Source organism: Schistocerca nitens, chromosome 1, assembly GCF_023898315.1.
Source record: "Schistocerca nitens isolate TAMUIC-IGC-003100 chromosome 1, iqSchNite1.1, whole genome shotgun sequence".
In the NCBI taxonomy this organism is placed as follows: Eukaryota; Metazoa; Arthropoda; class Insecta; order Orthoptera; family Acrididae; genus Schistocerca; species Schistocerca nitens.
The window spans coordinates 1,058,763,827-1,058,789,040 of NC_064614.1; the positions used below are offsets into that span (position 1 = coordinate 1,058,763,827).

A 25,214-nucleotide genomic window follows, 5' to 3' on the forward strand; every position below is an offset into this window, starting at 1 on the left:
GTTTGGTGCAGGAAGTGGACAATAAGGTGAGCGAAAACAGATGCTTTACGATTTCCTCTTTGCGGGATGACTTTCCTAATGTTTCTCGTAGTGTTTTGTATGGCATTGTGACCGAGCACTCAAATTACCGAAAACTGTGCGCACGTTGGGTACCGAAAATGTTGACGGATGTGCACAAAACCAAACGTTTAGACAGTGCATTGACTTTCCTTGAGCGGTACCACAACGACAGTGATGATTTCTTAAGCCAAATTGTTACGGGCGATGAAACGTGGGTGGCCTACGTCACACCAGAATCAAAGCAACAGTCCATGGAAGTTGAGCAAGGGCATCGTTTTCCTGCAAGACAATGCCTGTCCGCATGTGGCGAATCAGACCAAAGATCTCATCACATCTTTTCGATGGGAAACTCTAGATCACCCTCCGTACAGCCCCGATCTTGCGCCCAGGGACTACTACCATATGTTCCTGCACTTGAAGAAACACCTGGGCGGTCAGGGTCTTCAAGACGGTGACGAAGTCAAAACAGTGGTGATACAGTGGTTAACAAGTCAGGCGGCAGGCTTCTATCAGGAGGTTACAACGTTATGAGAAGTGCCTCAATATTGACGGAAATTATGTAGGAAAGTAGATTAAGATACAGGCTTTCATGTAAAAATAAAATTATGAGATATCTTAGCAAGTCTTTTTTTTAAATTTCAAAACGGTACTTACTTAAAAAACACGCCTCGTATTTTTCAGTGTGTCTGCATTTTAACCATGTTCATCTCAAAGGTATAAGGTTGTAAACAACTACCAAGTATTTCTAATTTTCGTTAGTTTCTGAATAAACGTAGTCCACAGTGAGTTTTTAGAGTGACCCAATCTTATTCGGTCATGGTTACATTTAATATAATGCAAACTCCTCATGTTTGAGCAATTTGTGTAATCTGTAACAGCTCTGAACATTACTCAAGGACACAAAAACTAATCTCTGAATACCAAACAGACTTTTATTTGAGCAACTGCTGAGAGTCGATTTGTAGCGAGTGCTTGCAGCTCTGCTGTATTTGCAATGCTGTGCGATTGCTTACTAGAATATGTTGAAAATCATGCAAAAGGGTGTAAATCAAATATACGAGGCCTGTTCAGAAAGTAAGCTCCGATTGATTGCCAAATTGAAACCACAGTGAACATCAGATATGTTTTACTTGTAACAATTAGCTACACCTTTCAGCTACTCTACGTAGTCGCCGTTCTGACTTAGACTTTTGTCATAGCGTTGTACCAACTTTTCAATAGCCTCATCATAGAAGGCAGCCGCCAGTGCTTTCCGCCAATTCTCCATGCTGGCCTACACCTCGTTGTCTGTGTCAAAATGTTGTCTTCAAAGACAGCGGTTCATGTGACCAGAGATGAAACTCAGGGGGAGACAATTGCGGACTGTATTGTGGGTAATCTCACATTTCCATTTGAAAACGATGCAGGAGCATCTTCATTGCCCCTGCAGAATGCGGCTGAGAATTGTCTTGAAGAAGAAACAGCACGACAGTTATGTAATGTTAGCTGCATAGCTTCAGGCGAAATTTCTCACCAGGCCCTCGTACTTGGCGGCAGACACTATTTTCTAGACATCTTTACGCACTCACTGCGAGCTCAGAAATGAGAAGAGCGACGTGATGCTAACTGGGGTTATACTAGAGACACAACCCAACACATCTGTGCAAAGCTTTATCGGATTTTCATAGTCGTTTCCATTTCGCGACCGATCGGAGCTTACTTTCTGAACGCCCCTCGTATTTTAAATACACGCTGTAATGCTCGTGAGCGTTAGTTACCTTTGAGATTCGACATGGTGATCTAATGTTTGTTAAGAATGCCTTTAAGGCGACAAAGACGCCATTATCAGCACCTCACTGAATTTGCACGAGGACGTGTAATAGGACTACAGAAGCTTGATGCTCCTTCTGTGATATTGCGATGAATTGGCAGGAATGTAGCCACTGGGAGCGGTGGTCACGAGAATATACGATCGCAAGAAGACGAGACTCCGGATGGCCACATAGCATTACCGCGAGGGAAGACAATCGTGTACGGCGTATGGCTCTGTCGCATCATACTGTATCTGCAGCAGCAATCTGAGCAGCAGTTGGCACTACAGTGACATAACGAACTGGAACAAATCGGTTACTTCAAGGACAACTCCGAACCAGACGCCCTGTAACTTGCGTTCCACACCACTTCAAACTTCACTGGTGTCAAACGAGAGCACATTGGTGGCAGGGTGGAAGTCTGTTGAGTTTTCTGATGAAAGTAGATTTTACCTCGGTGTCAATGACGGCCATGTGTTGGTTAGGAGGACGCGAGTTGAGGGCTTGCACCCAACCTGTCTGCTTGCTAGTCACACTGGATCCACACCTGTAGTTGTGGTCTGGGATGCGATTTTGTATGATAGCAGGAGCACTCTTATGGTCATCCCACGCACCCTGACTGCAAAACTGAACGTCAGTCTGGTGATTCGACCTGTTGTGCTGCCATTTGCGAACAGCATTCTAGGGGGTGTTTTCCAGCAGGATAACGCTCGCCCACATGCTCTACACTGTGTCGACATGTTGCCTTGGCCTGAACGATCACCAGATCTGTCTCCAGTCGAGCACACATGGGAATCATGAGACGAACACTCCTACGTCATCCACAAGCAGCATTTCGTACTTACAGTGATTTATCAAGCACTTAGATTAACGTCTGATCTTGCGATGTTTATCACTAAAATATATCTACATCTACATCTACATCCATACTCCGCAAGCCACATGACGGTGTGTGGCGGAGGGTACCTTGAGTACCTCTATCGGTTCTCCCTTCTATTCCAGTCTCGTATTGTTCGTGGAAAGAAGGATTGTCGGTATGCTTCTGTGTGGGCTCTAATCTCTCTTATTTTATCCTCATGGTCTCTTCGCGAGATATAAGCAGGAGGGAGCAATTACTGCTTGACTCCTCGGTGAAGGTATGTTCTCGAAATTTCAACAAAAGCCCGTACCGAGCTACTGAGCGTGTCTCCTGCAGAGTCTTCCACTGGAGTTTATCTATCATCTCCGTAATGCTTTCGCGATTACTAAATGATCCTGTAACGAAGCGCGCTGCTCTCCGCTGCATCTTGTCTATCTCTTCTATCAACCCTATCTGGTACGGATCCCACACTGCTGAGCAGTGTTCAAGCAGTGGGCGAACAAGCGTACTGTAACCTACTTCCTTTGTTTTCGGATTGCATTTCCTTAGGATTCTTCCAATGAATCTGTCTGGCATCTGCTTTACCGACGATCAACTTTATATGATCATTCCATTTTAAATCACTCCTAATGCGTACTCCCAGATAATTTATGGAATTAACTGCTTCTAGTTGCTGACCTGCTATATTGTAGCTAAATGATAATGGATCTTTCTTTCTATGTATTCGTAGCACATTACACTTATCTACATTGAGATTCAATTGCCATTCCCTGCACCATGCGTCAATTCGCTGCAGATCCTCCTGCATTTCAGTACAATTTTCCATTGTTAAAACCTCTCGATATACCACAGCATCATCCGCAAAAAGCCTCAGTGAACTTCAGATGTCATCCACAAAGTCATTTATGTATATTGTGAATAGCAACGGTCCTACGACACTCCCCTGCGGCACACCTGAAATCACTCTTACTTCGGAAGACTTCTCTCCATTGAGAATGACATGCTGCGTTCTGTTATCTAGGAACTCTTCAATCCAATCACACAATTGGTCTGATAGTCCATGTGCCCTTACTTTGTTCATTAAACGACTGTGGGGAACTGTATCGAACGCCTTGCGGAAGTCAAGAAACACGGCATCTACCTGTGAACCCGTGTCTATGGCCCTCTGAGTCTCGTGGACGAATAGCGCGAGCTGGGTTTCACACGACCGTCTTTTTCGAAACCCATGCTGATTCCTACAGAGTAGATTTCTAGTCTTTATACTCGAACATAATACGTGTTCCAAAATTCTACAACTGATCGACGTTAGAGATATAGGTTTATAGTTCTGCACATCTGTTCGACGTCCCTTCTTGAAAACGGGGATGACCTGTGCCCTTTTCCAATCCTTTGGAACGCTACGCTCTTCTAGAGACCTACGGTACATCGCTGCAAGAAGGGGGGCAAGTTTCTTCGCGTACTCTGTGTAAAATGGAACTGGTATCCTATATATAAAACTTTAACGTCGTGTTTGTAGGTGACAATGTTGCCTATCATAGGCTGGCGTAACAGCAAGGAGTGGCTCTTGTTATGAATGACTTTTACGTTAGCCACCTTGTGCACAGAAAGTGTTTTCGGTGCGCAGGTGTCGAGTGAGAGCGTGGTGCGGGCGTACGGCGAGCGCGTCAGCGTGGTGCAGCCCATGCTGAACGCCGTGGTGGAGCACAGGCTGGAGGAGGCGCTGGAGGAGGCGCGCCACGTGGACCAGCTGGTGGCCCGCGGCGACGCCCCGCCGGCACACGAGCAGCCGCTGCTCGGCGTGCCCTTCACCGTCAAGGGCAGCCTCGCCGTCAAGGGTAAGGCCACGGACCGCACTCACACTCTGCCAGCTTCGTCGTAAGGGCGACTGCCGGCAAACAAGATTATCGGATGGCGGGCAGCGGGGACAGCAGGCACGCCTGCCGTTCTTGGCAAACTGTGAGAGGGCTGCGGCAAGTTAGCCGGCCGGAGTGGCCGTGCGGTTCTAGGCGCTACACTCTGGAACTGCGCGACCGCTACGGTCGCAGGCTAGAATCCTACCTCGGGCATGGATGTGTGTGATGTCCGTAGGTTAGTTAGGTTCTAAGTTCTAGGGGACTGCTGACCTCAGAAGTTAAGTCCCATAGTGCTCAGAGCCACTTGAACCATTTTTGCGGCAAGTTGTTTGTTGGCGAAATGCCTGTTTGAAGTGCAACTGTTTGGCATATTTTTTTGTCTTTAGTCCTTTGACTGGTTTGATGCGGCCCTCCACTAATTCCTCTCCTGTGCTAACCTCTGCCGGCCGGAGTGGCCGAGCGGTTCTAGCCACTACAGTCTGGAACCGCACGACCGCTACGGTCGCAGGTTCGAATCCTGCCTCGGGCATGGATGTGTGTGATGTCCTTAGATTAGTTAGGTTTAAGTAGTTCTAAGTTCTAGGGGACTGATGACCTCAGATGTTAAGTCCCATACTGCTCAGAGCCGTTTGAACCATAGCTAACCTCTTCATTTGAGAGTAACACCTGCAACCTACGTCCTCAAGTATTTGCTGGATGTATTCCAGTCTCTGTCTTCCCCAACAGTTATTTCCTTCTACACCTCCCTGTAGTACCATGGGAGTCATTCCCTCATGTCTTAACAGATATCCTATCATAGTGTCCCTTATCCTTTCCTCTCCGATTCTGTGCAAAACCTCGTCATTCATTATCAGTCCGCCTAATTTTCTGTATTCGTCTGTGGCACCACGTCTCAAATGCTTCGATTCTCTTCTCTTCCGGTTTTCCCACAGTCTATGTTTCACTATCACACAATGCTGTACTCCCGACGTACGTTCTCACAAATTTCTTCCTCGAATTAAGGCCTGTGTTTGAGACTAGTAATCTCTTGGCCAGAAAAAATGGTTCAAATGGCTCTGAGCACTATGGGACTTAGCTTCTGAGGTCGTCAGCCCCCTAGACTTAGAACTACTTAAACCTGAGAGCATCACACACATCCATGCCCGAGGCAGGATTCGAACCTGCGAGCGTAGCGCCGGCCGCGGTGGTCTCGCGGTTCTAGGCGCGCAGTCAGGAACCGTGCGACTGCTACGGTCGCAGGTTCGAATCCTGCCTCGGGAATGGCTGTGTGTGATGTCCTTAGGTTAGTTAGGTTTAAGTAGTTCTAAGTTCTAGGGGACTGATGACCACAGTAGTTGAGTCCCATAGTGCTCAGAGCCATTTGAACCATTTTGCGAGCGTAGCAGTCACGCGGTTCTGGACTGAAGCGCCTAGAACCGCTCGTCCACAGAGGCCGGCTCTTGGCCAGGAATGTCCTTTATGCTGTTGCTAGTGTCCTTTTGATGTTCTCCTTGCTCCGTCCCGCCACTGGTTATTTTGCTGACTAAGTAGCAGAATCCCTTAACTTCAGCTACACCGTATCAACCCTGACGTTAAGTTTCCCGCTGTTCTCATTTATGCTACTTCTCATTACATTTATCTTTCTTAGATTTACTCTCAGCCCATATTCTGTACTCATTAGACTGTTCATTCCATTCTTCACATCATGTAATTCTCTTTCACTCAGGATAGCCATGTCATCAGCAAATCGTATCACTGATATCCTTTCACCCTGAATTTTAATTTCACTCCTGAACCTTTCTTTTATTTCCATTATTGCTTCTTCGAGGCACAGACTGAACAGTAGGGGCGAAAGACTACATCCTTGTCTTACACCCGTCTTAATCCGAGCACTTCGTTCTTGGTCGCCCACTCTTATTATTCCCTCTTGGGTCTAGTACACATTGTACATTACCCGTCTCTCCCAACAGCTTACACCTATTTTTCTCAGAATTTCGAACATCTTGCACCATTTTACATTGACGAACGCTTTTTCCAGGTCGACAAATCCTATGAACCTGTCTTGATTTTTCTTTAGTTTTGCTTCTGTTATCAACTGCAACGTCAGAATTGCCTCTCTCGTGCCTTTACCTTTCCAAAAGTCAAACTGATCGTCATCTAACACATCCTCAATTTTCTTTTCCAATCTTTTGTATGTTATTCTTGTAAGCAACTTGGATGCATGAGCTGTTAAGTTCATTGTGCAGTAATTCTCGCACGTTTCAGCTCTTGCCGTATTCGGAAATGTGTGGATGATGCTTTTCCGAAAGTCAGATGGTATGTCGCCAGACTCATACGTTCTACACACCAACGTGAATAATCGTTTTGTTGCCACTTCCCCCAGTGATTTTAGAAATTCTAATGAAATGTTGTCCATACCTTCTACCTTATTTGATCTTAAGTCCTCCAAAGCTCTTTTAAATTCTGATTCTAATACTGGATCCCCTATCTCTCCTAAATCGACTATTGTTTCTTCTTCTATCACATCAGACAAATCTTCCTCCTCATAGAGGCTTTCAAAGTATTCTTTCCACTTATCCGCTATCTCCTCTGCATTTAACAGTGGAATTCGCGTTGCTTTCTTAATGCTGTCACCCTTGCTTTTAATGTCACCGAAGGTTGTTTTGACTTTCCTCTATGCTGAGTCTGTCCGTCCGACAATCATTTCTTTTTCAGTTTCTTCACATTTTTCCTGCAGCCATTTCGTCTTAGCTTCCCTGCACTTCCTATTTATTTCATTCCTCAGTAAATTGTATTTCTCTATTCCTGAGTTTCCCGGGACATTTTTATACCTCCTTCTTTCATCGATTAATTGAAGTATTTCTTCTGTTACCCATGGTTTCTTCGCAGTTACCTTCTTTGTACCTATGTTTTCCTTCCAAATTTCTGTGATGGCCCTTTTTAGAGATGTCCATTCCTCTTCAACTGTACTGCCTACTGCGCTATTCCTTATTGCTGTATCTACAGCCTTATAGAACTTCAACCGTATCTCGTCATTCCTTAGTATTTCTGTATCCCACTTTTTTGCGTATTGATTCTTCCTGACTAATGTCTTAAACTTTAGCCTACTCTTCATCACACTATATTGTATGTGAGTCTATATCTGCTCCTGGGTACGCCTTACAATCCAGTATCTGATTTTGGAATCTCTGTCTGACCATGATGTACTCTAATTGATATCTTCCCGTATCACCCGACCTTTTCGAAGTATACCTCCTCCTCTCGGATTTTTGAACAGAAAAAATGGTTCAAATGGTTCTGAACACTATTGGACTTAACATCTGAGGTCATCAGTCCCATAGAACTTAGAACTACTCAAGCCTAACTAACCTAAGGACATTACACACATCCATGCCCGAGGCAGAATTCGAACCTGCGACCGTAGCGGTCACGCGGTTCCAGACTGAAGCGCCTAGAACCGCTCGGCCACCCCGGCCGGCTCTTGAACAGAGTATTCGCTATTACTAGCTGAAACTTGTTACAGAACTGAATTAGTCTTTCACTTCTCTCATTCCTTTTCCCAAGCCCATATTCTCCTGTAACCTTTTCTTCTACTCCTCCTACAACTGCATACCAGTCTCCCATGACTATTAGATTTTCATATCCCTTTACATACTGTATTACCCTTTCAATATCCTCATACGCTTTCTCTATCTCTTAATCTTGAGCATGCGACATCGGCATGTATACGTGAACTATCGTTGCCGGTGCCGGTTTGTGTCGATTCTGATAGGAACAACCCTATCGCTGAACTGTTCACTGTAACACACTCTCTGCCCTATCTTCCTGCTCATAAAGAATCCTACTCCCATTATACCATTTCCTGCTGCTGTTGATATTACCCTACACTCATCTGACGAGAAATCCTTGTCTTCTTTCCACTTCACATCACTGACCAGTACTATATTTAGATTGAGCCTTTGCATTTCCCTTTTCAGATTTTCTAGTTTTTCCTACCTCGTTCAAGCTTCTGACATTCTACGCCCCGATTCGTAGAACGTTATCCTTTCGTTGATCATTCAATGTTTTCCTCATGGTAACCTCCCCCTTGGCAGTCCCCTCCCGGAGATCCGAACGAGGAACTATTCCGGTATCTTTTACCAATGGAGAGATCATCATGGCACTTCCTCAGTTATAGGCCACATGTCCTGTGGATACAAGTTACGTGTCTTTAATGCAGTGGTTTCCATTGCCTTCTGCATCCTCATGCCGTTGATCATTGCTGATTCTTCCGCCTTTAGGGGCTTTTTCCCACCCCTAGGACAAGAGAGTGCCCTAAACCTCTGTCCGCTCCTCCGCCCTCTATGACAAGGCCGTTGGCAGAATGAGGGGTGACTGGTTATGCTGGATGTCTTCGGCCGCCAATGCTGATCATAAATCAAAATTTAAGCAGTGGTGGGATTCTAACCCGGAACTGTAGACGTTTTGATTATTTTGTTTTTCATTGTGTTCGTTAGTGTTCGTTATATGTGTTCGGGGCGGACGTACCATGACGCTTGTTCAGTTTCTTCGGTGATCCATTAACTCAGCTCTTTAATTACAGGGGGAAGCTAACTCTCTGACCTAACACGCAGAGCTACCGTGCCGGAAAGTAGAATCAAGGACGCTAGCCCAGGATCACGGGTACCGTGGTGTTTGGCGTCGCAATTACTAATGCTCTCAAAATACAACCACGAACTTTTCGTACGTTGTTTTAGTCTCCAGCCCGATGGCAGTCCGAAGGCTGGCATGGTACCATACTGTGGGGCAACGAGCTGCAAGTTAAGACGTGTGCTGGAGAGACATAGACTGAGACCAGCGTTCTTGCCTGCCCCCAAGATACGAGATATCTGAGTCTGAGCCCTGTTAAAGATGACATAGCTCTTCTCGTTCCTGGTGCGTGCGTGCGTGTGTGTGTGTGTGTGTGTGTGTGTGTGTGTGTGTGTGTGTGTGTGTGTGGGTGCCTGCGCGTATGTGGTGTCCCTTGCGAATGCGGCAGCATCTAAAACAATCGGCACAGTTGTGGAGCGTTGTACCGAACACAAGCGACCAATTAACAAAGGGAGCTCGACAAGTAGGCCATAGCAGAGCGTTATCTCCAAAACGGACACAAAGGGGAGAGTCTTGGCTCGTGCATCAACATACTGGGATTCAGTCATACACTGAGGCGACAAACGTCATGGGATACACTTTTATAGACGGCGGCAATATGGCGTACAGAAGGTATAAAAGAGCAGTGCACTGGCGGAGCTATCATTTGTAGACAGATGACTGATGTGAAAAGGTGTCCGATGCCATTAAGGCCGCACGACTTTGATCGCGTAATGCTAGTTCGACCTAGTCGCGTGGTTGACTTCCATTTTACCGCAAGTAAACGTTGCTCCCTCCAAACCATCATTTCCACCTGGTTAAGCTTCACAGTCTTCATTACATTTGGTAGACCCTTCCTCTTTTTAGTGCCTACAATCAAGGTTTCAGTCTACCACAGGTAGTCCAACGAAGCAGGGCTTGTGTAGAGCCAGTCCATGTAAATGCAGTGTGCTTTACCAAAATAACCTTCACAAAGGTCCCAATTACAGACGAGGCAGAGTTATTTACATTTTTTGCTTTAACTGTGTAAATTTCACAATTCAGAGCATAACCTGTTGTTAAGTCGCGCAGTAAATAAAGTTTGATTCTGTATTTATTTGGTTTGTTCTTCATATAAACTCTAAATGTTATTCTGCGTCTGACAGAGCATACTTCTTCATCGATGGTTAGATTCGTGTGCTGTTCTTAAACTTTGTGAGAAAAGAACTGAAGAAAGGCCTAATTTTGTGCAGTGGATCTTGTCTCGACTGACCTAGGTTTAAGAATTTCGTGTTGTCACACAAATATACCATTAAAAAAATGGACGGTAATCTGTCTGTACTCATTAGTCTGTTTGCCATGGAGTATTTAGAAATGCATCCTTTGACTAACGTCACTTATTTTTGGCAATTTCTCTACAGTCTTACGTAAAATAATAGAGAAAAGCAGATATGTTTCATGTACTTTTACTGTTGACCATCAATGCCACATGGAATTTGTCTTCATAATCTTCTTATTCAATTCATGAATTTACAGTTCTGCATACCATTTTGTATCAGTTTGTGAGTTTTTATTGTCACATTATTAAAAAATGCTGAGAAACATTCAAATTCAGCACAGTTTTCATCCAGTTGTAAAGTTACATCACTAACACTATTGAACACTGGTAAATCAGGCTGGTTGTCAACTCTGGCCCAGTTGCTCCCTTCAGTAATCACATTTTGTGATGTATCAGGAGAAGCAGCAGTATTAGGACTCTCAACTTCATCTGTCCATGAATAAATAAATACACATATAAGCAGCTAAAAGAACAGTATAAAATATTTTGAGGCAATGTTTGCTTTTATGGTAATGTGTATACTATTCGTAAAAGCGTTTTTCAATAATATTAATCTGTTTTAATTACCTAAACTGTTGGTATTTTTGCAAAATACGTCTGAAGGTTCATAATCAACATCCACATCAGAGTTTTTCTCCTCCGATCCGGAAGAACCGCCAAAGACACCCATGATCTTGACTCAGCACAAACACGCAAAGTGGTCTCCCCTCAGCGATTTCATTCGTATTAACAGGGTGTCTAGAACACCACTAGGACTTCCACATGTGTGAACAGGCAGACGTAACTCTGAAACATTTTTGAGAAAATCGAGTCTGAAAATATTAGGCGTGCTTACACACTTTGTGTGGTAGCTAATACACAACGTGTCTGTAGCGGAGCGAGTAAGCGCTTAATGTCCTAAGCGTGAAGGAAGGAAGAAGTAAGCATGGTTGGGTGTAACGTCTCGTCGACATCTATGTCATTGGAGACGGAGCACAAGGTCGAAACGTGGCAAGGATGGAGAAGGAAGTCGGCCGTGCGCTTTCAAACGAACCATCCCGCCATTTACCTACAGCGATTTAGGGAAATCACGGAAAATCTAAATCTGGATAGCCGGAAGCGGGTTTGAACCGTCGTCCTCCCGAATGTGAGTCGAGTGTGCTAACTTACGGGCGTGGGCTATAGATCGAATTTCGCTGCCGATACTATTTTCTTTGTAGGTTATTATCATCTGCACTAATATTCGGTGCTATGCTTCGATATGCGCGATACGCCGCGAAAGTGCGTGACAGCCGAGAACCGTTTATGAAAGCAAACCAAGTTTGTTTTACAAGACACAATTGGAAAAAAAAACCGATCGACATTAAAAAATACTGCGTTTCTTACATCTGCCATGCGTCCCGATAGTTATTGTTCTTTACATTCCGACGATCGGTATCATCATTCTTTCCACAAATGTAGATACAGTAATGTGAATAAAATGAGTACACTGATTTGACTGAAAGTTCTCGTGTATCATTTTTTCATTTCAAATATCTTTAGAAAACTTGTTCTCCTTTTTTTTAAAGATTAGGAAAATAGTAAATGAATGATTATTGATACTTTCTACCCTTGTAATAAATATGTTGTTAGTATTACTTGGGAATGAAAAACACACGCAGCGAGAGTCCATCTAGAGATCTTGTGCATATGATTCGAAGCGCTTACTATCAGTTTTGTATCCCGCCTGGATAGGTGGCGCGTGGGTCTGCTTCTGTAATATAGGCTTAGAGTGAAGGAAGCGAGTAGGAACAGAAGAGGTGAAGCACTTCGGTACTGCATGTAACTTTAACACCTTTTACTAGAGTCAAAAAACACAAGTAAATATCAAAGACATACATAACTTTGGCTAGGATGAGCACGTAGGCGTGAATCCGTAGTCCATGTCTAATCTAATACAAAGTCTCAATAGCAAGCTAGCACATTCGGTAGTAGAAGCGATCTTTTCAGGCAGTCTGCTCTTAATGAAAATCGAAATCAAGACGGCACTCGCTGAGCTCCTCAGCGTCGGCCAGAGGGCGCTGTGGTCGGCGTAGTTAGTCTTCTCTCGTAGTGCCAACTTACGACAGCGTGCACCTACGTTGTGGCATCGTAACTATCGACGCCACAAGCCCGGCAGCGGATTCCTTGAACACTGGTGCCCTTACTAAGCTTACAGCATAAGCACGCCTTTGATTTTCAAACTCGTCTTACAAGATCCCCTCGCTTCTAAACTGATACTGTTACTACTCAGCTTAGCCGCGAGTCCGTAGAGAGTGGTATATGTGACGTACAGTATAACTGGTCAGCATTTCCACCCGGAATTTGCGAGTGTAAGTCGGAACTTCCTTGATCCGCCTTGGTGGGTCGTGTCGTCGGATTTCCTCCTACCTGTGCGCGGTGCAGCTCTCGTAAATGTCGTCCCGTGCAGATTCTTCATTCGCGCATTGGATACCTCTGTCGGTTGAAGCTAATTATCTGAAAATGCTGTCGATCAACTTTGGGGTGTCTATTTACTCGAAATTAACATTCAGAATGCCGTAATATCATTTTTATTCCTATTAGATCAATAATGAAACACTCATGTCACAAACTACTCGTAACCGAGAGCATGGCTACCATCCAGCGAGGAAAATGCTCTCCGACTCATGGCCAGCTACGGACTACAGCACTTCCTATCATGAATACATCAATAAGAGACAATAATTGATTAAAACTGGTAAAAATGTCTTCCTCACATAAGAGGCACCTTATACCCTTTCTCAGAAACGGGTGAAACGTGCATTTTCCTATTTACGTATATAAGGCCCTAGTCGTGGTCTACGCATTCTGTCAGTATGAATCCAATTGGTGAGGGGGAGTTCGTACGGCCCCCTCGTAAGCACAAACCAGAGGTTAGGCGAGCATGATCACACAAACTGCAGACTCTTAGTGGCCTCTGCCGGGAAGTACATGACTACGCTTGCCGTACAGCGTACGTTTCTGTTGTGTTCTCCAACAGTTTATTGAACGTAACTTCTTCTACAATACAATAGCTGGCTGTACAATAGATGTAGACGTCCGTCGATCTAGCCGGAGATGTGGTTCCTCTCGGTCGGCTGGTACTTCGATCGGCGGTGCAGTACAGCGGCTTCGGTGATATCTTCTCGGAGACTCTGCTATATCGGTTGCCATTAGCAGCGGTCGAAGACTGGTCTGCCTTCGACCGGCCGGGCCTATATAGTGAACTGGAGCCAACAGAAACCCGGCGTAGGAATCCGTGGCCGGATATGTCGCGGCGACCTCTGCAAGGAAAGGTTCCTATTAATCGACTGGAATCTTCGGCGTGTTTACCTGATGTCTTCGCCTGTTTGGCTGTTGGTTTGTTTCCCTCATAGCGTGGCTGTTATGCGGTGCTGCCTGCCATTTAGGGGAACCCCATGGCAGACAGTACAGTTTCGTCTTATTGGAAAGCGCGGGAAACAAAGCAACATACGGCATACGGGCTCCGTTTGCGAGAATGCGTTGCGTACGGGCTTAGGGTGGAAAGTGCTGACCGAGAGCAGTGGCTTTTGCGTATTTCGTCAGTGCTAATAGAGAAGCAACACAGCGTGAAATAACTGCAGAAATCGAAGTGGAACGTACGGCGAACGTATTCGCTGAAGGTGAAGTGCGGCACGAAAAGCGGCATGGTGAACCGCTTCCAGCTAGAAGTAACGATAAAAAAACCAAACACAGGACTCGGCAGTGTTCTATGTTTTCGTGCAGGGCTGTGCCACGCGTGCGCCAACGTGTCGCGGGCGGGCGTGCGCGCCGATCAGGACGCACTGGTGGTGCGGCAGCTGCGCGCGGCGGGCGCCATCCCGCTGCTAGTGTCCACCACGCCCGAGTACTGCCTCTTCTTCGAGACCTACTCGCAGCTGCACGGCGTCACCAGGAACCCCTACGACACGCGCCGCACGCCCGGCGGCTCCTCTGGCGGAGAGGTGAGTGTTCCTCACAGATTTACGTCTGTATCTACGCCTACATACATACTCCGCAAGTCGCCGTACAGTACATGGCGGAGGGTACGGCAATTGAAAGAGAGAGAGGGATATAGATAGCGAGAGGGATTTACGAGTGTATGATTAACTCCTCCCAAATTTCTACCAAACAATAAAACACCTGATTTGGAATAAGGAAAACTTCCTGGCAGATTAAAACGGTGAGCTACCCAAGTACGACTCACGACGCGTCCTCACAGCTTTAATTCCGCCAGTACCTCGTCTCCGACCTTCCAAACTTCACAGAAGCTCTCCTGCGAACCTTGCACAACTAGCACTCCTGGCAGAAAGGATATTGCGGAGACATGGCAAGGTTCGCAGGAGAGCTTCTGTGAAATTTGGAACGTAGGAGACGAGGTACTGGAGGAATTAAAGCTGTGAGGGCGGGTCGTGAGTCGTGCTTAGGTAGCTCAGTTGGTAGAGCACTTGCCCGCGAAAGGCAAAGGTCCCGAGTTCGAGTCTCGGTCCGGCAGACCGTTTTAATCTGCCAAGAAGTTTCATATCAGCGCACACTCCGCTGTAGAGTGAAAATTTCATTCTGGAATAAGGAAGTTCCAGAAAAAGCAAAAGTCCTTATGTATAAGAATTATTACTTCCCTGTTGTCACCTATGGTGGAGAAACATGGACAATGACAGAAAGGGACTGGAACAGACTGCAAGCAGGGGAAATGAAATTTATCAGAGCAGTTAAGGGAAAAACAAGAACGGACAAATGGTTCAAATGGCTCTGAGCACTATGGGACTTAACATCTATGGTCATCAGTCCCCTAGAACTTAGAACTACTTAAACCTAACTAACCTAAGGACATCACACAACACCCAGTCATCACGAGGCAGAGAAAGTCCCTGACCCCGCCGGGAATCGAACCCGGGAACGCCGGCCGGAGTGGCCGTGCGATTCTAGGCGCTACAGTCTGGAGCCGCGTGACCGCTACGGTCACAGGTTCGAATCCTGCCTCGGGCATCGCTGTGTGTGATGTCCTTAGGTTAGTTAGGTTTAAGCAGTTCTAAGTTCTAGGGGACTGATGACCACAGCAGTTAAGTCCCATAGTGCTCAGAGCCATTTGAAACATTTTGAACCCAGGAACCCGGGCGTGGGAAGCGAGAACGCTAGCGCACGACCACGAGCTGCGGACCAAGAACGGACAGAGTAAGGAATGTAGAGATTAGAAAGGATCTTAAACAAGAAAGTATGAGAGAAGAAATTGAAAAAAAAAATGAGATTAAGATGGTATGGGCATGTTAAGGGGATGCATGGGCAGAGACTCCCCAAAATTATGGAAGAACTAAAGATGGATGGGAAAAGACCTAGAGGGCGCCCAAGAACACGGTGGAAAATGGGAGTGAGAATATCTGTAGAAAGGAGAGGTGTGACCTGGCAGCAAGTGGAGGAAGAAAAGTGGTGGGTTCAAATGGCTCTGAGCACTATGGGATTTAACATCTGAGGTCATCAGTCCCCTAGAACTTAGAACTACTTAAACCTAACTAACCTAAGGACATCACACACATCCATGCCCGAAGCAGGATTCGAACCTGCGACCGTAATGGTCGCGCGGTTCCAGAATGAAGCGCCTAGAACCGCTCGGCCACACTGGCCGGCAAAAGTGGTGGGAGGACCGAGGCAAATGGAGAGGACTCGTCAGCGCCCAGACCCGGCAGTAGCTGGAGCGGGATTCGGATATAGATAGATGATAAATTACTTCCCTCGAAAATTTCCTCCCCTCATACCTGCTCTGAGTTACCACCGATGACGTGTCAGTGATGTCATTTGTATTAAGACTGCAGTACACGCCATGTGCCTAGTTTCTTCCACAGCGCTGAATGGAAAGCGTAAGCTCTGAAAAATGTTCTTCTATAGTTGTTGACCCCTGAGCAGAAAACAGCACGCAGCTTGTGAATCCGCTATCTTGTGGCTGCTTTTTATTAGCGGGATACGAGAAACTGCACTGTTATTGCCCACTTTACGAATCACAAATAATTTCCATTCTTCACATTTTCAGAGAGAACAAACAAAATAATGAACTGCCGGTTTGCGTAATTACTATCAAACTAGTTCTCAATTACATGTGCAAAATCCAGAGATTGCTAATTAACCGCGGTAGACATGCCTTTTCTGCGAAACAGTCTATCGAATTCTGATCTGACAGCTGAACCACCTCGTCCGCCGTCCACGTTAAGAGCGGCCCGAAGATCTCCGAAGTGCTTCGTCTGCCTTTTCGTTTAGCTATTGTTTATTATTCTGCTGATAATTAACAATTTTAAAATAATGGAACGATAGTCTGATGTTGACAAATGCTCTTATATGAATTGCAAGTAAATTCACTGTTTAGTATTTCTAATGTTAATAACAGAAGTTTATCATTTTGGCGCGCTACTTCCGAACACAGCAGCCAATGGCGGAGAGGGACCACAATTAAGGCGGTCTTTCTCACGATACTCGTACTGTGTAAGCCTTCTGTCACCGGTACCTCTCACCACGTTACATCTTCCCGCTGCTGCCTTCTCAAGTGCTTTAAGAAGAGCTTCTAGTAGCTAAATATGATGACTGCCAAGCTAGAAATATTAGAATGGTATCTTGTACCACTAACAGTCACGTCCTTTCCTGTTCCACTCGCAAACAGAGTGGTGGAAAAACAAGTCTCTATATGAAACCCTTGCAGATTATAACTATGTGCCAGACCGAGGCTCGAACTCGGGGCTTTGGCCTTTCGCGGGCAAGTGCTCTACCAAGTAGTAGACGAGGTACTGGCGGAAGTAAAGCTGTGAGGACGGAGCCTGACTAGTGCTTGGGTAGCTCAGATGGTAGAGCACTTGCCCGCGAAAGGCAAAGGTCCCGAGTTCGAGTGTCGGTCTGGCACACAGTTTTAATCTGCCAGGAAGTTTCATATCAGCTCACACTCCGCTGCAGAGTGAAAATCTCATTCTGGAAGTCTCTATATGCCTCCGTATAAGCCCCAATGCCTTTTATCTTCGTGGTACTTTCCTGCAGTAGAATCATTCTGCAGTCAAATGCCGTTCTCTGAAGTTTCTCAGCAGTGTTTCGCGAAAAGAATGTCATCTTCCCTCCGGGGATTCTCATTTGAGTTTAGAAGCATCTCCGTAATACTCGCGTATTGATCAAAGTTACTGGTAACATATTCAACAGCTCACCTCTGAATTGCTTTAATGTCTACATTTAATCAGACCTGGTGAGAATCCGAAATACTCGAGCAGAAGACTGGGTCGCACTAGTGTTTTGTACGTAGTCTCCATTACAGATGACTACACCTTCCTAAATCTCTCCCAATTAACTGTAGTCGACTATTCGCCTTCCCTACCGCAGCCCTCACATGCTCGTCCCGTTTCACATCGCTCTGCAACGTCCCGCCTAAATATTTAATCGACGTGAGTCTGTCAAGCACCGCATTACTAATGCTGTAATCGAACATTACGGGATTGTTTTTCTACTCATCGCTATTAATTTACATTTAGAGATATCTGCCACTCATCACACCAACTAAAAGTTTTGTCTAATTCAATTTGTATCTCCCTACAGTCGCTCAACGATGACACGCTCTCTTATACCACAGCATCATCAGCAAACAAGCCACAGATTGTTGCTCTGCCAGATCATTCATGTATTCAGAGAACAAGAATTCTCCTATCACTTTTTCCTGGGGCAGTCCTGACGATACCATTGTCTCTGATCAGCTATCGCCGTGGAAAACAACCTACTTGGTTCTAACGCTTAATAAGTCTTCAAGCGAGTCACGTATTTGGGAACCTATTTCGTGTGTTCGAATCTTCGTTAACAGTCTACAGTGGGGTATCGTGCCAAAAGCTTTTCGGAAAACTAGGAATATAGAATCCGTTTGTTGCCCTTCATCCATGGTTCCCAAGGTATCATGTGAGAAGAGGGCATGCTTTCCAAAACCGTGTTGCTTTGTGAACAAACTTTTCCATCTGAAGGAAATTTATTATATTCGAACTGAGAACAAACCGATGTTAAGGATATTGGTCTGTAATTTTTCGGGTCCGTTCTTTCCGCTTTCTTACACACGGTATTCACTTGTACTTTTTGCAGTCGCTAGAGACTTCGTGCTGGGCAAGAGAAACATGATAAATGCAAGTTAAGCAAGGGGCCAATACTGCATAGTACTCTTTGTAAAACCGAATTGGCATTCCATCCGGAAATGACGACTTAATTGTTTTCAGGGATGCTTACTACTATGTCGTCCATACGCGAGTCTGTGCAAGGAATGCCACTGCAGCGTGAATACATATTTCGTCATCAAATACGAGGTGCGACAATAAAGTAATGAGACTGATGTGAAAAAAATGTTGCTTACTGTTTTAGTCAAGTTTAGCGTTGTCTCATTCAAAGAAGTTCCTTCCTGATTGCACAAATTTTTTGCAGCTCTTCTGTCATTGATGGTAACACTTCTGTAACTCATCTTCTGTAATATCCGCCAAGCCCTCGTCACAGATTTTTGGACATCTTGTGTTGTTTGAAAATGGTGTCCCTTGACCGCCGTTTTGACTCTTAGAAATAGGAAAAAGTCGCACGGAGCGATATCTAGTGAATAAGGTGGCTGTGGTATTACTGAAATTTGTTTTGAGGTTAAAATTGCTGTACTGATAGAGCGGCATGGGATGGCGCATTATCGTGATGCATAATCCAATTATCATTAATGTTGGCATGGACACGAAGAAATCTTTTATGAAGTCTTTCTAAAATTTCTTTGTAGTAATATAGTTTCCAGAACCTCAGTACTTTGGATTATTATGTCTGAGGGCGCCGTAAACAGTTGGTCCATGCTGTGGACCACCTGGATGTAGAACCTCTTAATTGATGGTTCATGGAAGCTTGTAAAACCATTCGAGATTGTCAGGGACAATTTCAAAGGTAGTGACAGTCCATGATTCGACGAGTGCATGCGTGTTTAGAAGCAAGAAGAGAAGATTTCGAGACTTTACTGTGAGTTAATATGTTGATGCGCTCCAGTCACCTAAATTGTAAACTTTCATTATTAATTCGAAAACTATGGATTTTCGAACATATATTTATGTGAACTTTTGTCCTTGATCTGGTGTGCGGAACCCATCCCCAATGTATGTATTTTTGAAACAGCCTGTATATCAATGACGTTGCAGACCTGATGACGTGAGCGACTGTTTGCAGGCTGCCATGCTGGGCGCTGGAGCATCGCTGGTGAGTCTGGCCTCCGACGTGGGAGGCTCCGCGCGGCTGCCGGCGCTCTTCTGCGGAGTCTTCGGCCACAAACCGACGGCTGGTGAGTAGCTGCTTGCTCCTATCTCCAGTTCTGACCTATGTACTGTCTCAACCCACAGACGTTTGTGAAAACTGTAATACCCAGAACACACTAATGTGATTACTTGTCAAATCCTGAATAACAACCTTCTGCAGCTCGGACCACTGCGAAACGGGTGGGAGGAGAGTTAATGAGATTGTGGAAGGTATTTAAAGGCATTTGGAGCCACGTCGACTCCTGTGCTAGGTTTCTCGCTTGAGGATCCGTGGCTCGATCACGGCGATCTCACAGATTCTGGATTGGGTTTGAACCCGGAGAGGTTGGTGGCCAGGGAAGTACGGTAAACTTATTCTGGTGCTCTTAGAACCACTCAAGTACACTGGGAGCCGCGTAACACGTTGCATTGTTCTCCTGGTATAGGTCATCGTGTCGAGGAAAAACAAATAGCATCCAAGGGTGAACATGGTCCCCCAAGGACAGATAATACTTGTGTTGACTCACTGTGCCTCCCAGAATGACGAGATCACTCAGGGAACGCGACGAAAACATTCCCCAGACGATAACGCTCCCTCCTCCGGCATGTGTCCTCCCGATGATTGTTACAGAGTGTTTCCTTCAGATGTTCCACGTTGTACACGCCAACTGACATCTGTCCGATGATGCATAAAACGTGATTCATCTGAAAATGTCACCTGTCGCCACTCAGTGGACCTTTATTTGCCTTAATATTTGCAAATTGCAGCTTTCTTCGCCGCGAACAGAAGGCCGCATGGGTGTATGAACCATGTGCCTGTTGCTGAGCTCCATATTCAGCAACGTTCGCTGCACGGTAGTTTAGGAGACACTGTTGGTAGCTCCCTAGTTCATCTGGGTGGTCAGTTTCTCGGCAGTTGCACGTCTATTCGCCCGTATACGAGGTGCAACAATAAAGTAATGAGACTGATTTTCTTTGCAAGATGTGGCAACCCTGTAGGCTTGCATAGGTACAATATCTTTGACCTTGGTCTATAAACTGCTTCTAGTCCAAGCGGCACATCGATGCAACTGCTCAGTCGTGAGTTGTGCTATAATACGTTAACAGGTGTTTGTGTCTCTTGTCATGGAAATGGAACCAAATAATATTGCGCCATGGCATGCCATTTCTTTTTGCATCAAATTGACTGAAAACTTGACGACGACTAATGGTAAACTTCAGAAGGCTTTTGGAGAGGAGGTTATGTAAAGAGCTCAAGTTTTTCGTTCGAATAAAATGTTTAGTGAAGGCAGAACGTATGTTGAAGATGAAGACTGCAGTAGACGACCATAAACCTCACGGACGGATGTCAACTTGGCCAGGGTGCGTGAACTCGTACGATCTGATCGAAGATTATCAGTGAAAATGATCGCAGAAGAACTGAATCAATCGAGAAATGGTTTGTCTAATAATAACTGAAGATCTTGGTATGAGAAAGATTTGTGCAAATATGGTCCCCAAAAATCTCACACCACAACAGCGAGAAACACGGAAAAATGTGGCAGCCGATCTGTTAGAGCAAACGGAAATCGATCCAGAATTGTTGAGCCGTGTTATCACTGGTGATGGAAGTTGGTTTTTTTCAGTACGATCCAGAGACAGAACACCAAAGATCGCAATGGTGCTCAAAGGGATCACCCAGACCAAAAAAAGTTCGCATGTCAAAGTCAAAAGTGAAATGCATGCTTGTGTGCTTCTTTGATTCTAAGGGAATTGTTCATAAAGAGTGGGGGCCTCTTGGACAAACAGCTAACCAATAGTACTATAAAGAAATTTTAGAAAGACTTCGTAAAAAGAGTTCTTCGTGACCGTGCCAACATTGCTGATAATTGGATTCTGCATCACCATAACGCGCCATCCCATACTGCTCTGTCAGTTCAGCAATTTTTAAACTCAAAACAAATTTCAGTACTAACACAGCCACCTTATTCACCAAATATCGCTCCGTGCGACTTTTTTCTATTTCCAAGAGTCAAAACGGCGGTCAAGGGACACCATTTTCAAACAACGCAAGATGTCCAAAAAGCTGTGACGAAGATCTTGGAGGATATTACAGAAGATGAGTTCCAGAAATGTTACCATTAATGGCAGAAGCGCTGGAAAAATTTGTGCAATCAGAAGGGAACTACCGAGCGAGGTGGCGCAGTGGTTAGACACTGGACTCGCATTCGGGAGGACGACGGTTCAATCCCGCGTCCGGCCATCCTGATTTAGGTTTTCCGTGATTTCCCTAAATCATTCCAGGCAAATGCCGGGATGGTTCCTCTGAAAGGGCACGGCCGACTTCCTTCCCTAATACGATGAGACCGAGGACCACGCTGTCTGGTCTCCTTCCCCAAACAACCAACCAACCAACCATCAGAAGGGAACTACTTTGAAGGAGACAACACTAAACTTGACTAAAACGGTAAGCAACATATTTTTTCACATCAGTCTCATTACTTTATTGTCGCATCTCGTACGTCTCCGTCCGCAGCTGTCTTCACCCCTTTCGTCTACGGCCCTTGGTGCTCCATAGTTGCGTCGGTGCCGGTTCTGGTCTTTATCCACGACTGCACACGAACAATTTACAAACTTAGCCGTTTCGGATAAGCTCCCCCCAAGATTACTGACTTCCAGGAAGCGAACTTGAGTAATGGTAAGTCTGGGCTCATGTACAGGATGGAAACATTGGAAACAAAATGGTATTAAGCAACAACGAGCGAGTAATAGATCATGCAACGTCACTACAATACGGGATCACTGTCATACTGCCTGGACACCCGTGAGCCACCATAAAGCTTCGCCTACAATGTTGCTTGACATTACAGCTCTGTCCTACAGGTCTACACTGATATTTTGACACTTTTTTGTGGAATGTGCTAATGACAAGCATCCGCCAGCTTCCACTGTCTAGAAACCACGCAAACCCCATACTGGCCCGAGCTCGTAAATGCCATCGGTGGCATGATAGTTTGCGAAAAGTAGTTATTTTGTCTTACTCCCACTTAAAATGACAAGAAGTGGTAGGAACTTAAGTTATAGACTCTATCTTGTAGCTTATATTGTTGAGTGGCATGGAGGACGAACGCTAGATGTGCTTATTTGAGGCTCCACTGGATAAACTATGTACTGAAGAAAACTTGGGCAGTAGGAAGGTTATAAAGTCGAAGGTACTGCATATCCTTAAAGTAGGTCAAATTTCAGTAAGGCAATGCACAGCTATATACGTCAAGAAAAAGTGGAAGGCCGCTTACACCTGTTTTCTTGGTCTGCACGTTCGCCTGACTTACACCTCATCAAAAATATTTGAAATGTGTTTTGTTGCTTCTGGGTCCCCAGCCAATATATGGTTTCCAAAGGACAACATTATTCTACAGATTGACTGATTTTGTAATTATATTTTATTTGTTCCTACATGAATGACTTCAGTTATACGAATCAGTGCTATTTCTTGCTGCCTTGATTGTTTGCTGTACCATTTAATCTGCTATGTTTTACACATAGTAGTTGTACAATTGATTATTACTCATGCATCTTAACAATACGATCAGACGGGCTTTACATAAGGCACTGAGTATTTTTCACAAAGTTTTGTCATGATGATACCTGTTTACTCGTAGGTCGTACGTTAAATATCAACTTAAAGGCCGAGACTGCCAGTAACAACAAATAAAATGTTGTGAAATCAGCCAGGTGTGGAACAACGTATGTTGTGAAACGAGGCAGCTGTGGAATAATGTTATGTTTCGGGTATCTTGAATTCTTGTTCGTCATGGACTGCCAATGATTATTGCTGACTCTAGGCAGGAAAAGGAGCGATTTTGAGGGAGATTTTAGGGAAAATACCACTGTCCAGGTCCTCTCTGATTTCGTGCCGCGACGTTCATGGAATCTGATGGGAGCGTATGGTGTCTTTTTACTTCACTGAATTCCAAAAGTAGATATAAAGTACAGTTCCGCAGTCCTAATCACTTCAGTCACATGCACCCCATGTATGCCATTTGGAGGTGCAGTTTTCGGAGACGTTTGCGTATTTTGTGAAAAGGGTGTGCACATAATACGAGGATGTTTTACCGACATTTGAATATTGCGCTCAGGTTGCGAGCTGGGAGGTTTGGTTTGTTGTTGATGAGCATGGTTCCATTACCGTGTATCTGTCAGTTTGCTGTTTGCGATGGCTGAACTGAAAGAGCAGCGTGTTGGGTTGAGTTTTTTTATACTTGTTCTGCTTGACCGAAAAAAAAAATGAAGCATCGAGAAGGAGACGAGGAAACGAAATGAAGCTTCGCAGGTTGAGAGGTTCTATGCTGTTATTTCATTGATTATAAAATAGAATCAAATTTACAAAGAACTTGAGAGAATGAGCCGTTATCTGTATGACGTTGCACTCTCTCTGACCTGGATGCATGGTAAAAATCCGTTTGTGATCTCCAGAAGCAACCTGGCCTACAACTGTTGAAACTGGTACTTGATTTCCTGGAAGTGGGACTGGGAGAGAGTAGACTCCCAAACTTGTCCCGTACATCTTCTATCGGGGACAATCTGTGCATCTTGATGGCCATGACAGTACCTGAACATCATGCCGACAGTTCATACAGACACATGTCATGTGTGGAGCAGCATTGTCATGTTGAAAAGTATTACCACGATGCTTCGCAGGATGGGTAACACATGAGGACATAGGTGTCCTTTCCGTACCGTTATCCCATTAGATTTCCTTCAGTCACTACCAGCTATGACCTGAAGTCATACCCGATAGCTCCCCACACCATGAGGCCAGGAGTAGCATCACTATCCCTTTCCAAACCACCAGGAAGATGGGATCTCTTCCTAGATTGACGCCAGATCATTCGCCGACGATGAAATTTACTTCTGAAATTCAACTTTAATAGGTATAGATGTACTACCTAAAGTGACATATGAAAATCTGTGCCGCACCAGTATCTGAACCCGGATGTCTCACTTATCGCGAGCGGTCGCCTTCCACTAAGGCTGTCCGAGTGTGCTCTCTGGACCGATCCAACCTTTCATATGTCACACACATATCTATTTCTTCTCATTCACCCACACTCGAACATCTCGTGATTTCCGATTTAAAACTGTAGTTCTTCATGTGTCGCTTTAGGTAGTACGTCCACAATGAGGTGACAAACGTCATGAGATACATCCTAATACAGTGTCGGGCCTGCTTTTGCCCCACGTGGTGCAGCATCTCGGCATTGCACGGACGCGCCAAGTCGTTAGTCATGCTCCATCTATAGCCGTCCATAATTGCAAAAGTGTTGCAGATGCAGTATGTTGTGCGCGAACTAACTTCTCGATTAAGTCCCATGAATGTTCCATGGCATTCATGTCTGGCCATTTGGGTGGCCGAATCATTCGCTAAAATTGTACAGAACGTTCTTCAAAGCAATTGCGAACACTTGTGGCCCGGTGGCATGGCGCATTGACATCCATCAAAAGCATATCGTTGTTTGGTAC

At 45.1% G+C, this 25,214-nt stretch overlaps 1 protein-coding gene across 2 annotated transcripts in view; it reads left to right on the top strand.

Annotated features, from left to right (window-relative positions):
* Positions 1 to 25,214, top strand: part of LOC126197644 (fatty-acid amide hydrolase 2-A-like) — a 189,194-nt gene that overhangs the window by 114,491 nt on the left and 49,489 nt on the right. For both annotated transcript variants that reach the window (XM_049934654.1, XM_049934653.1), the window contains 3 exons: positions 4,334 to 4,544; positions 14,212 to 14,429; positions 19,648 to 19,759. In XM_049934654.1, coding sequence (XP_049790611.1) covers positions 4,334 to 4,544; positions 14,212 to 14,429; positions 19,648 to 19,759 — 541 coding nt within the window. The remainder of the gene's footprint in view (positions 1 to 4,333; positions 4,545 to 14,211; positions 14,430 to 19,647; positions 19,760 to 25,214) is intronic.